We start from the raw sequence: 14,208 nt of genomic DNA, 5'->3' as shown, positions 1-14,208 counted from the left end.
ACTGTGTGGCTTTCTGCCTATTGAACTGGATGCTTAAACGATCAGCATATATCTTAGAATATACTGGGGGAAATAGTACAATCAAAAATGAGATGTTAAAATAGTAAGTGAGCCCAGCAGGCGTAGCTGAGTGGTTGAGCGTCAACCTATGAACCAGGAGGTCGTAGTTTGATTCCCAGTCAGGGCACATGCCTGGGTTGTGGGCTCAATCCCCAGTGTGGGGCGTGCAGGAGGCAGCCAATCAATGCTTCTCTCTCATCATTGATGTTTCTCTCTCTCTCCCTCTCCCTTCCTCTCTGAAATCCATAAAAATATATTTTTTAAATGTATAAAATAGTAAGTAAAAATAACTCCTTTACAACAGCCCCTCACTGGAGTCAGAGGGCAGATCCCTGGACTGAAGAATGGCTGAGGGAGAGGCAGTTTTCAGTCTGTTTCCATGGGTGAGGTTTTACAGAGTCGAAGCATTGCTCTTCTATTCGACAAAAGAATCGATCATTTTAAACATGAGATCTTCCAAATAGCTGGTCATTCCTGTGGCTAAGTAAATACAGAAACTGACATTTTCTTTTCTCTTAAGTGGTGTTGAAGACATATTCAAACAAATGAAAGTCCCCGTCCAATGGAAACCCTGTGTGATAACTAGTCTCCAGTTGATATTTGAGCCCCTGAACTGAAGGATTGTGGGTTCAATTTCAGTCAAGGGCATGTAGCTCTGTTGCAGGCTTGATCCCCGGCCCCTGACCGGGCCCATGAGGGAGGCAACCAATCAATGTGTCTCTCTCACATCAACATTTCTCTGCGTGTGTGTGTCTCCCTTTCCCTTCTACTCTCTCTGTGAAATTCAATGGAAAAAAATATCCTTGGGTGAGGATTAACAGCAACAACAAAAAATGAAGGAAGTAAATGGACAATAGAAGGCGGAAACATTTTGATGTGAAGATCAATAACAGAACAGATGGAAGACGTGCAATCAAACTAGGAATAAAGGGACCTGTTTGGATTTTTTATTTGCAGACAAAGAAAATGTTCATCATAAACAATTGAAATTCAAATCTTCAGGCAAGTTAAAACTTAGAGGTTTCTAATCCAACCATTTTCTTCTAAAAATTATGTTTCTCAAAGGATTTTACAATGTGTTGAAACATGGTTTTTATTTCTGCCATTCATGTTTTAAAGGGCTCTTTATAATATGACATCCTGAGAGAGAGAAAGTGAGAGAGTTGGAACAAGCATCATTTCTGCTTAAATATTCATTACAATCTTAGCCCTTTGATATTTCATACAATTAGTCATTGTTTTGACTATGTTTTGATAAAGCATAAAACCACACTTGAAAAATTAGGCCACCAATTTGTTTTTATAAACTCAACGTCACTTACTAATTCACACCCTTTCCCCCCATTTTTCTGTTATTTACTTATTTTTCTCTTAGGAATTAGAAAGCCAAGATACACTAAAATATTTAAACAGCATAAAGTGCGTGCGTTGTAGAACATAACGTTTCTGAAATTGACCAACACGATGAATCTCTTGACTAACACTATGACAAGAAAACAAAAGCCAGTTGTAGGAACGAGCCTCGTGTTACCTTCGTCTTGGAACGCATCTTGGATATTCTAACTTCCCTCTGTCACATATCACTCTGAGTTCCGTTGCAAAAGCAGACACCTCCGTCATGTAATGATTTATTTTACAGACAAAGTCAGTGTACTCGCCATGGAAAATAAGTCGCCTATTGTCATAGTGCCATTTCAGAAGTAAATTATTCCTGTCCATTTCTTCCAACGATAAGTTGCAGGGCTCTGAAATAAAAAAAGGAAAAAGAAAAAAACCATTACCTTGGTAGACCAGGAAGCCGTGCGTTGCCTACTCATGATGACCTGGAAGTTTCTGGGCATTAGAGGAGCAAGTAAGCTGGTTGGAGTCAATATTTAAGTCTGAAGAAATGTTCCAAGCTCTGTCCTAGCTGGGTTGGCTCAGCGGATGGAGGGTCAGCTGGCAGACTGAGGAGTCCCAGGTTCAATTCCAATCAAGGGCATGTACCTTGGTTACAGGCTCAATACCTGGCCCTCGGCAGGAGGGTCTCATTATATTGAGGGCAACAGCCCTGAGCAAGAGGGTCTCCATCTATTGGGGCCAATAGCCCTGGGCAGGAGGCTCTCATTCTATTGGAGCCAATAGCCCAGGGCAAGTGAGTCTCATTCTATTGGAGCCAATAGCCCAGGGCAGCTGAGTCTCATTCTATTGGGGCCAATAGCTCCGGGCAGGTGAGTCTCATTCTATTGGGGCAAATAGCCTGGGCTGGAGAGTCTCAATGTGTCTCTCTCACATCACTGTTTTTTTTCTCTCTGTGTCTCTCCCTCTCCCTTCCACTCTCTCAAACGATCAATGGGAAAATATTCTGGGGTGAGGATTAAAAAAAACCAAACCAAAACATGCTCTGAGCTCACAGGAAACACCTGCCATTTTCCTCCGTGGTCCTTGGTAGATGTCATTTCCCTCCACAACGATGCCCAGCTAACAACATGTTCACTCGCTTCATCTTCCTGGAGGCAGGTGGCCATCCCTGTCTGTTTCTAGGCCGTGCTCGTGTTTTCTATTATAGTGCCAATCACACTGAATAATAATCATTTATACATATACTAGAGGCCTGATGCACGAAATCTGTGCATGGGTAGGGCCCCTAGGCCTTGCTGGCGATTGGGGGCCCCCACTGGCACCCACCTTGGCCGGCCTGGCACTGCTTGCTGGCCAGCCCTGATGTTCCCCTCCCCTCCCCCCTCCCCCCCCAATTGCCGCCACCGGTTGCCTCCCTCTTCTTGGCGACCAGCAAGGGGCGATTGGGAAGCCCCCCGTTGGCACCCACCTTGGCTGGCCTGGGGCCTGCAGGTTGGGGGCAGCTCCTGCATTGAGCATCTGCCCCCTGGTGGTCAGTGTGTGTCATAGCAACTGGTTGTTCTGCCGTTTGGTTGATTTGCATATTAGGCTTTTATTATATAGGATTTACTCTTAACCACCATGGCGCATTCATCTCACCCATATCACACCAGTATCTGGCGAATGGTGTATACTTAACAAGCACTTGTTCTAGCGAACTGGACCTACAGTTATTTATGATCCAGAGGAAAGAATAGAAACCCGTGGTTCAATAAGCTCTCTAACAAAATAACACACATGCAGTGTGTGTAGCTACTCAAAGAGAACAGAAAGGGAAGAAAAGGTGGTTGTATTGTATTAAATAGGAACACATACCTAAACACACTGGCGGTTCTGTCCACACTCCGTCTACACAATAGGCATATACGGGCCCTTGTAGGAAATAGTGCGTCATGCACCTGTACTCCACCGAGGAACCACTTTCAAAGCTGACATTGAGGAGGTCGATGTTAAGAATGAGCCCGTGATCAATACGAGGAGGAGGCCCGCACTTGCCTTTGGATTCTGCAAAAATACATACAATGACTTGCTGTCATCGGTACCCAGTGCTCCCGTCATGGCTGCAGAAGACAGTGAACTATTTCATGGAGAAGCACTGACAAGGCAGCTCTCCAGCCCGGCCGGTGTGGCTCCGTGCTTGAGCGTGCAGGAGGCGGCCAATCCATGATTCTCTCTCATCACTGATGTTTCTCTCTCTTTCTCTCTCCCTCTCCCTTCCTCTCTGAAATCAATACAAATATATATATATATTTTTTTTTTAGTTAAAAAAAATCAATGGGAAAAAAATATCCTCAAGGAGAATTAACCAAAACACAAACAAACAAAAACACCCACAAAATTCACTGGTGGAAATTCAATGACGTCAGCACAGTCATCCACCTGCAGGGTGCGCGTGAACTGGGAAATCGATCAGACCCCTCCCGGTTCCCTAGATGAGAGGGAGAAGGTGGTGCATTGTCTCAGGTCTGACCTTTGAACCCCGGGGGCGACCCTGACCCTCCGAGGACCGGTAGAAAGCAGGCGCTTACCTTTCCTCATGCATAAGGGGTATTGCACTTGGCCTCGAGAGCACTGCACCGACAGCCCCGACGGCGGGCTGGAGGGCGCTAAGTCAAAGCCCGGTTTGCACACAAAGTCTATGAGGTCCCCGTGCAGGACCTTCCCTTCGTACTCCCACTTCAGCTCGATGTTGCTGCTCTCCATGTCCTCCTTGCTGACCTCGCACGGCTCTGCAACACCAAGCACTCTCGTCAGTTCCCTCCTCGTCTGACTAATAGGAAAGTGAGGCGTTCTTTTTTTATTTAATATATTTTTATTGATTTCAGAGAGGAAGGGGGAGGAGGAGAGAGAGAGAGAGAGAGAGAGAAACATCCATGATGAGAGAGAGTCATTGATCAGCTGCCTCCTGCACAGCCCCCGCATATTAAGAAAAATAATAACAATAAACAATGGTATTTACGTGAGGCAAAGTCTATGCTAAGTAGCCTAACTGTGGTCGTCATCTCACAATATTATCCAAGTTTATGAAATCATCACCTCGTACACCTTCATCTTACGCAGTGTTGTATGTCGATGGTATCATTAAAGCTGGGGGAAGCCGTTGGACACATCCCACGTGTGTTCGTCTTACCTAAGCAAAGAGGGGGGGAGGACCACTGCCCGTGGTCACAGGAGGACTTCCTCTCGCCCTTCATGATGTAGTACTCATTGCATCTGTACTCCACGAAGGCTCCCGTTGGGTAACTCGGCAACACGTCGCCAACAATGACCCCATGGGTTATCTTAGGCGGAGACTGACAAATCTTAAAGTTTTCTAAAAAGAAAAAGGTTATTTTTAAAATCGATATGAACATACAACCGCGTAACGATACGATACAGTTCCCACACCATGGTGCCTCGATATTGTGTCTGATATAATTTAGACAATTGATTTCTAAATTCGCCGGAAATGAGAAATGTTATTCAGGTCAAATATCTTTAAGCAAGACTAAACAGCAAATGTTTTGGGTTTTGTTAAATATATTTTTATTGATTTCAGCAAGGAAGGGAGAGAGGGAGAGAGAGAGAGAGAGAGAGAAACATAATGATGAGAGGGAATCATGGATCGGCTGCTTCCTGTATTCCCCGCACTGGGGATGGAGCCCACAACCTGTGCATGTGCCCTTGACCAGAATCAAACCCGGGACCCTTCAGTCTGCTGGCCAACGCTCTATCCACTGAACCACATTGGCCACGGCATCAGCTGATGTTTGGCCTTAGCCTGAGGATGAGTATTTTCCCGTGCTTGCTTGGGAACCAATGTAGGGGATGTAGATATTCTTAAAATATCAAGAAAGGTAAGCCACGCTCTTCACCCTGACCATCAGGGTCATGTCTACACCTGTCCCCTGTCATGATCCACTTCCCATTCTCTCCTTCTCATCCCCTTCCTTTCTGATCGAAATCCAACCCAGGGATGGGCATTTCCAGTGGTCTCTGTATTTAGAGCAGCGGTTCTCAACCTGTGGGTCGCAACCTCTTTGGGGGTCGAACGACCCTTTCACAGGGGTCGCCTCAGACCATCGGAAAACACAACTATAATTACATATTGTTTTGTGATTCATCACTATGCTTTAATGATGTTCAATTTGTAACCATGAAATTGGGGGTCACCACAACATGAGGAACTGTATGAAAGGGTCGCGGCATTAGGAAGGTTGAGAACCACTGCTTTAGAGTCTTCCTCTAACTCTGCTCATGTCTCTACTGTCTCTGAATCGCTTTTTTCTTATCCTGTAAGTAGCCCCGGCCCACAGGTGTGTGGAGATTTCTCCAGAACCGGATGGAGATATGAGAAGGTGAACAGGGAAGGGCGCTCCCAGGGGTGGCCACGTAGCCTAAAGGGTTGTGTCCTTTAGTAAAATGGACGCACAGGGACAAGTGTCAGAGGGTGGCCTAAGCCAGGAGCAGAGAGCTCCGTCCTAACGTTGTAGGACATCCAGGGAGGGGAGAGAGAGCTGGGCATCATAGGTCTCTTCTCTAAAGAAACACGTCCCTCACCCGCTGCCACTTCAAGATCGTAAATCACGGCGTCAGGCAAGTCAGAGAGAAGTGCCTCGCCCGAAGGTTCATTCAAAATTGTTTTGGAAGCCCAGCCGGCCTGGCTCAGTGGTTGAACGTTGACCTCTGAACCAGGAGGTCAGGGTTCGATTCCCCAGTCAGGACACGTGCCTGAGTTTGGGGCACGATCCCCAGTGTGGGGCGTGCGGGAGGCAGCCGATCCATGATTCTCTCTCCTCATGGATGTTTCTCTCTCTCTCCCTCTCCCTTCCTCTCTGAAATCAATAAAGATATATTTTTTTAATTTTTTTAAGTTCCCCAGTTCCTTACATTGCCTTCAGCTCTATAGGTGGCTCTCTATATTCATGAAAAAAAAAACCACAGAGGGTCTAACTCTTCTATGCAATGGCCTCTTGCTATAAAAATGTGGATTAGCCCTAGCCGGTGTGGCTCAGCGGATAGAGCATCAACCAGTGGACTGAAGGGTCCGGATTCGATTCTGGTCAGGGCACAGGCCTGGGTTGCGGGCTCGATCCCCAGTGTGGGGCGTGTAAGAAGCAGCCGATCCATGATCCTCTCTCATCACTGATGTTTCTCTCCCTCTCCCTTCCTCTCTGAAATCAATAAAAACATATTTTAAACAAACCAACCAACCAACAAAGGTGTGGCTTAAACACAGAGAATGAACCGTGAGGCACCGCAGGCTGAGCCGTGGATGCTACGTGGCGCACCTACCGACACACTGCGGGGGGCTGGTCCACGTTCCGAGCTCACAGGCGATCTCCCGGGGGCCACGGAGGTCAAAGCCGACCTGGCAGCTGTAGGCCACGCGGTCGCCGTTGAAGTAGGTCTGGGCCGTGCGGATGGCCTCGCCGTGCTGCACCTCCGGCGGCTCATCGCAGGCGATCTTGTCCGCTTCTTCTGCAAAAGGCACAGTCGCGAGAGAAGAGACCGTTTAGCGACCCACGCGGCTCTCCTGGGGGGGAGCTGGCGGGAGGCGTCGCTGACCGATGCACTTGGGGGGGTCCGTCCACTTCCCGTTGACACAGCGAATCGCCCCCAGGCCCCGCAGCCGGAAGCTCAGCTGACACTCGATGAAGACGGCCTCCCCGTCGTGGTAACTGGCGGCGGTGGATTTCAGTTTGGCGTGGGGAGGCAGCGGGGGAGGGGGACAGCGAGTTCTTCTTCCTTCGGGGAGAGATGTCAGCACAGTCAGTCCTAAAAGTGCCCCCAACACCAACGCGCCAGGTGTCATAGGCACGTCCAGGTAGCGCGAAGAAGGCTGGCAGACAGCCCGGCCAGTGTGGCCCAGTGGATAGAGCGTCAGCCTGTGGCCTGAAGGGTTCCGGGTTGGATTCCCATCAAGGGCACAGGCCCGGGTTGCGGGCTCGATTCCCCCATAGGGGGGCGTGCAGGAGGCAGCCGATCAGTGATTCTCTCTCATCATGGATCTTATCTCTCTCTCCCTCTCCCTTCCTCTCTGTAAAAAATCAATAAACTATATTAAAAAAAATAAAATAAAATACTCTAAAAATGTATTTATTATAATAAGAGATTTAAAAATGTATGAGATTGTTTTTTTAAAAAATACGTTTAAAAGACATATCCACTCAACAAGCTAATACAAAATTTAGGATGTCTTTAGATTAATTGTATTAAAGTTTGCTGAAAATAGTAACTGATATGAGACAATATTTATCTTAAAAAATAGCACTCAGGGCATGAATTAGAGACTTTCCCCCCGCCCCCCATAGAATTAGAGCTGGTTGAGACATGATATTTTGGCTAATAACTATGGATGGTGCCAGGTGGGTACTGGCAATATTAGGGGGCAGTTCCCTATAAAGTATAAGATTATCCAACCACTGGGCCGCATACCAGAAACTAATACAAAATAATATTGAACGGAAACTGTAATTGAAAAAAAATAATTTGAACATAAAAATATATAGAAGCATTTTATAAAACAAGAGAAAAAAGACATGCTATTTTATGGGTAGGTATGAAATTTTAAAAATTACCTTGGCATACAGGAAATTCTGGGTACCAGCCAAATTTGTAGCATTGGACTAAATCAGGGCCACTTAGATGATAATTTTCATGACAGAAAAACTGAACGACATCTCCTTCTTCATAGGTCCGCTTGACAGGTTGAAAATAACCATTTTCCATTGATGTTAAAGGGGTGCATACTAATTCTAAAAATGAAAGTAAGACACACATAAAAAAATGTAATTATTTTCCTGCTGGAATAAAATGCGCCTACCACTTACACACCATATCTGGAACAGACATTACTAGATTTGCCTTATTCCATTTCACAAAAGGAAAGCTTGTCCATTTATATATATATATATACTAGAGGCCCGGTGCACGAATTCATGCACGGGTGGGGTCCCTCGGCGTGGCCTGCAGGGATCGGCCGGAAACCTGCAGTCCAATGCTGCCTGTAGCTCCTGCTCATCCCAGCCCCCCTGCATCTGCCACTGCTGCTGCTCGATAGGCTCATCGCTCGTCTGGTGCCCATTGGTCAGCTGAGCAGCCCTCCCACTGTGGGAGCGCAGTGACCACCAGGGGGCAGCTCCTATGTTGAACGTCTGCCCCTTAGTGTTCAGTGCATGTCATAGCGACCCGTCAACTGTTCCAGTCATATGGTCACTTAGGCTTTTATATATAGGCTGATTTTAATGTAGTTATTTGAGCAAAAAGGAATTTGTTTTCCTATTAGAGAGCTTTTAAGGATCAAAGCCTACTCTAATCAAAACCAGAAGCAAAAAAAAAGGGGGGGGGGGGGAAGGGGCGGGTAAAATGGACCATAATTAGCATCACATAATCAGCATCACATAATTAGCATCACATAATCCCTGTCTGAGGGAGAGGAGGCTGCAGAGTGGAGGCCATTGCGTTCCCAAGGAGAACCTACTGGTACATGATGGTGGGAGAAACCACCCATGCGAGCGACACTCGGCCTCCTCCTCCGACTCTCCCTTCGTGGTGTAGTAGCCGAGGTCGCATCGGTACCGCACTTTGTCCCCCAGGCGGAACGCGGTCTGTGTTGTGGAGTAATTCCCGTGAAGTAATTCAGGAGCCAAACACGTGTCTAACAGAAAGGACAGTTATATGTTATGAACGTCATCACCGAACCTGGAAGAGCCGAAAGAAATCTCCAAGTGACTTTTCACTGAATCTTAAGGACAAATATGGCAGCTACAAATGAGCGGAAGCATATACTATGTTCATGGATAGGAAGACTCAACAGCATGAAGATGGCCACGCGACCCAAAGCCATCTACCGATTCAACGCAATTCCTGTCGAGATGCCGATGGAGTATTCTACAGAAGTAGAGCAAACGTTTCAAAAGTGTGTAGGGGACCCCAAAAGACCCCAAATGGCAACAGGGATCTTGAGAAAGAAGAACCAAGTGAAAGGAGTCACCCTACTGCTATCAAACTCTAATACAAGGCCATGGTCATCAAAACAGTATGGTACTGGCATAAGAACAGACAGGTTTGGGGGATGACGGGCGCACACGTACCCTGCTCCTCCCTGCAGGCCGGCGGGGAAGACCACCCGTCGGGGAGGCACTGCACCTCCTCCTCGGCCAGCCCCGCGGGGGTCTTGTAGCCTGAGGCGCAGGTGTAGCGCAGCTTCTCGTGGACGCTGTAGAGCAGTTTCGCCTCCGAGATGTGCCCGTTGGTCAGGGCAGGCCGCGTGCACTTTTCTGGGGAGAAAAGATGTCTGCTGAGCTGGATGCCATGAAGCCCGTCTTCCAGGCCCACGATTAGGGTCCTTCTTGGACGGTGAAGGTGGAACACGCTCACTCTGCGTTCCCTGCTTCTATGTAGGTTTGGAAATAGCCCGTGTGCTCGGAGGCTCGTTCATTCTAAAAGCGATTCCAGTGGACGGTGGCGTGCATTGCAGTGCCTACTCTCGGTTCTTAGAGTCATTCATTCCTACCTCTCCCGCGTCCACACTGAGAAAATATGCCCAGAGCTGCCCACTCGCTGTCACTCGTGGCAAATAAAAGGAATTTGTTTGGGTTGACTTGCCACCGCGTTAAAGTCCACTGTGTTTGTGGATCGTTCACACCCTTAACAAAAGGGCGACCCTACTGTGGGGACCCTTCGCCAATTCTTCAACGTCAAGGACCCGTCTGGCTGCCTACATACAGTCACCGCACAAGTTCCTCTTCCCTTAAAAGTAACTCGATTGAATAACAAGTCCCGTGATTATTTCTATTCTCTTCACGGGGAATGATGAACAACAAAGAAGGAAAGCAACATCTTAATGAGAAACATTGTTTACACAATTTCAGAATCTGCCTTCATTTTGGAAAAATAAAACACACCCAGCTGGGCCAGTGTGGCTCAGTGGTTGAGCATCAACCTATGAACCAGGAGGTCACGGTTCGATCCCCGGTCAGGGCACATGCCTGGGTTGCAGACTCGATCCCCAGTAGGGGGCATGCAGAAGGCAGCCGATGCATGAGTCTCTCTCATCATTGATGTTTCTCCCTCTCTCCCTCACCCTTCCTCTCTGAAATCAATTTTTAAAAAGAAAGTGTATACAGATTTTTTTTAAAAAAGATGGTGGGAGGAGGCCATAAGAGGTGATAAACAAATGGTGATGGGGGAAAAATAAAATAAAATAAAAAATACAGGACAGTGGGCCAGTCCTTATGTTGTTCATTGGACTCTTCTATTCATTTATTTTTTTATTGATTTCAGAGAGGAAGGGAGAGGGAGAGAGAGATGGTAACATTGATAATGAGAGAGTCTCATGGATCGTCTGCCTCCTGCACACCCCACACTGGGGACCAAGCCCACAACCCGGGCCTGTGCCCTGACTGGGAATCGAACCGTGACCTCCTGGGTCATAGGTCGATGCTCAACCCCTGAGCCACACAGGCCCGGGCGGCCCCTTCTGTTGACGACGGAGGAGGCGGGCTTGAGCCGGCCCCCGGCCCGGACTTACTGAAGCACCTGGGCTGGGGGGACCAGCCCCCCGCGGAGCAGGTGGTTTTGTCCTCTTGCTTCCCGGACTCCGTGGTGTAGCCGGCCAGGCAGGAAAAGGACAGTGTCTGGTCTATGGCCATTGGGAAGTAAAAGCTCTCGAACGTGTAGTAATAGACGGCGATCCTCCCATTCTCCACGCGGGGCAGGCCGCAGGGTTTGTCTGCAAGGAGGGGACAGTCAGCCTGGGGACGACGGAGCCGAAACCGGGACACTGGTGACCGAGCCACACCACGTGCCTCTCGCTGACAGGCATGCTGGCCACCCACTTCGTTGTATCACCTACATTTTTAAGGATTTGGGGGACGATCCCCTTCCATGGGAATTAACCAGCAAGCCCCCCCGCAGCCCTCAACCCCCAACAGTCAGGTGGACCCGGGCCAGGAGCCCACTCAGAAAGCTCCTCCCCAACTTCACGAAACAGCCTTTCGATGAGACGGCGTGCAAAAGCCATAACGCGATGCCACAGTTTCTCAGCAGAGAAATAGAACCGCAGGAAATGACCCTGCAAGGATTATCTTTTTTTTTTAATATATTTTTTTGATTTCAGAGAGGAAGGGAGAGGGAGAGAGAGATAGAAACATCCATGATGAGAGAGAGTCATGGACCTGCTACCTCCTGCACGCCCCACACTGGGGATCGAGCCCGCAACCCGGGCATGTGTCCCGACCGGGAATTGAACCCTGACCTCTTGGTTTATAGGTCGACGCTCAACCACTGAGCCACGCCGACGGTGCCATGCAGGTATTATCTCATTGTGGGATTCCAAGCATCAAATAAGATGTATCCTACTTATTTCACTTTCATAACTGTAATTGCAGACCCTTGTTTGGTAGAAAATTTGTAGGAAAGTATTTCACTAGAAGGCAATTATAATCTGGTAGGATATACATATTCTTAATCCTCATCTGAAGAGTGAGGATATTTTTTCCATTGATGTTTAGCAAGAGAGAGAGAGAGAGAGAGAGAGAGAGAGAGAGAGACATCGATGTGAGAGAAACACATTGATTAGTTGCTGCCTGCTCGAGCCCCCACCTGGGCCTGGGATTGAACCTGCAACCGAGGTACGTGCCCTTGACCAGGAATCAAACCAGAGACCTTACTGTGCACGGGCCGGTGCTCTAACCACTGGGAACACCAGCCAGGGCCCCATCAGGGTATTTTATTTCAACCGATTTTCTCAGGTGTGTGCTTTAGGAGAGTCTATTGCTGTGGCTTTCCACTTTGTGTACTCCGTCCGCTGACAGCGGCCGGCCGGTTTCTTTTCTCCTGATAACACCCACAGCTAGCCACCGCCTCCCTCTCACCCTGGCCTCACACCAGGCCGTCTGGCTATCAAGGTTTCTTATTGTGACAGCGCCCACAGCTCCCGGTTTGTCTAAACTCCGGTCCTTATTCACACGCTGTCCAGGTAATTATTAACAGAGCCACTCCTCCCTCAAGTGTCCTTGTTTGCAAGATCAACAAAGGGTCTCCCTACGAGTCACTACTCCATGTCTTCAACCAGGGAATAAATAGGATACAAGTCCATTCCAAGCCCGCTGGCATGGCTCAGCGGTGGAGCGTCGACCTATGACCCAGGTGACGGTGTGATTCCCGGTCGGAGCACACGCCTGGGCTTTGAGCTCGATTCCCAGTGTGGGGCGTGCAGGAAGCAGCCAATCCATCTCTCCCCGCCCCCCCCCTCCCTCTCCCTTTCTCTCTGAAACCAATAAAAATATATATATTTTTTAAAAGTCAGTGTCAAGAGCTGAAAACCTTCCTGATGCTTTGTCAAGTTCCCCACATGAAGCTCTCACGTTAGGAGCAGAGATTCAATTTGCCCCGGCTCTTCGGCATGAGGAAGGGATTCTGGCAGGAGCTGAAAGTTAAGGTTAACATACAACTTCCGAAGGGCTATTCAAGTATCTAGATCTCAGTCTCCTCTGCCCCCAAACCTAGATATCCAAAGGGCTTGGGGTCTTGTCCTACTTTTCTAAATTATGTTGCTGTAAGAATAGTTCGCTAGTTTAGCCCAAAGAAACCCAATCTACATTTTATCACAAATTATAAGAAGCATGTATTTTTTTTTTATCAAATTGACGAATAAAAAAATGAAATACTGCATTAAAAACGTAAGTGAAAGGAATGCCTAGCATTTCCTTTCATGCTTTGGAGAGAATAAAGAACACGAGAAATGGAATTTACCTTCCGCGTTGAGTTCTCCTGAGATGGTTAATAGGATCATGAAAGCCAATCCTTTGGGCTTCATCTTCAGGGCTGTGCTTGCCCAAGATTTGGAACGATTTTAAAGCCCGGGGGAGTCCTCGTTAAATACACAATGCTTCTGAGGAAAAAGTTAATGATTGATAGCACCCGGGTCCCTGGGTAGCACGCCCTCGATTCCAGCCAAAATATGTCCGAGTCATATTCAAATAACACAGCTGAGTACCTTGGCAATGCCTCTCACATCCGAATCCAGCGAGGACCCGATGACCAAGACAGGCCGCAGCACGAATCATTAACTCGGGCCACGTTGACAAAACTGGGTCAGTTTTCAACTTCAGCCCCCGGGACCCGTCCACAGAGTAAAGTTCGCCGCTGGTTTCTTTACCGCCGTTGATCAGGGGGAAGAGCTGAACTTGGGAACGGGAGATAGCAATGGACACCTGACCTGAAAACAGCCCGGGGGCGCCTGGGCCGCTGCTTCAAGGGCAGTGACCTCAAGACTCCTAAGCAGCGACAGGGGGAGGTTGTTGATCGAAGCAGAGGATGTTTAGAGCGGGGTGGTCAGCCACAGGTACGCCGGGCGTCCGGTGCATTCTAATGGGTTTTCGTTTGAAACCACAAAACAATGCCGGGAGGTGGGAGCTGTGATGAGTTCGATTTTGTAACTTTTTTTTTTCCATTTTGAATATATTTTTATTGATTTCAGAAAGGGAGGAGAGAGAAACATCCACGATGAGAGGGAATCATGGATCGGCTGCCTCCCGCACGCCCCCCACTGGGGATGGAGCCCACAACCGGGGCATGTGCCCTGACCGGGAATTGAACCGTGACCTCCTGGTTCATAAGTCAACGCTCAACCACTGAGCCACGCCTGCCGGGCAATTTTGTAACTTTTTAAAAAAAATACAACACATTAAGAGAAAAGGGGCACATACCGTACGGTGTAGATGAATGGGGCCTCATACTGAACCCTCCCGTGAGACCAGCACCCAGAATAAGAACGACAGC

At 48.1% G+C, this 14,208-nt stretch overlaps 1 protein-coding gene across 1 annotated transcript; it reads right to left on the bottom strand.

Annotated features, from left to right (window-relative positions):
* Positions 1 to 1,043: 1,043 nt before the first annotated feature.
* Positions 1,044 to 13,243, bottom strand: F13B (coagulation factor XIII B chain). Its single transcript, XM_070401292.1, has 12 exons — positions 13,180 to 13,243; positions 10,955 to 11,155; positions 9,516 to 9,701; positions 8,903 to 9,079; positions 8,001 to 8,177; positions 6,988 to 7,167; positions 6,715 to 6,900; positions 4,571 to 4,753; positions 3,969 to 4,169; positions 3,256 to 3,444; positions 1,592 to 1,805; positions 1,044 to 1,200 (listed from the first exon to the last, which is right to left on the bottom strand). Exons 1-12 carry the CDS (start codon positions 13,241 to 13,243, stop codon positions 1,167 to 1,169), a joined length of 1,992 nt encoding a protein of 663 aa, XP_070257393.1. The 3' UTR covers positions 1,044 to 1,166.
* Positions 13,244 to 14,208: the final 965 nt, after the last annotated feature.

Source organism: Myotis yumanensis, unplaced genomic scaffold (assembly GCF_028538775.1).
Source record: "Myotis yumanensis isolate MYYU_CA2020_CCGP unplaced genomic scaffold, mMyoYum1.0.hap1 SCAF_22, whole genome shotgun sequence".
In the NCBI taxonomy this organism is placed as follows: Eukaryota; Metazoa; Chordata; class Mammalia; order Chiroptera; family Vespertilionidae; genus Myotis; species Myotis yumanensis.
The sequence above is the reverse complement of the archived record's forward strand: the minus strand, read 5'-3'. Positions and strand labels throughout refer to the sequence as shown.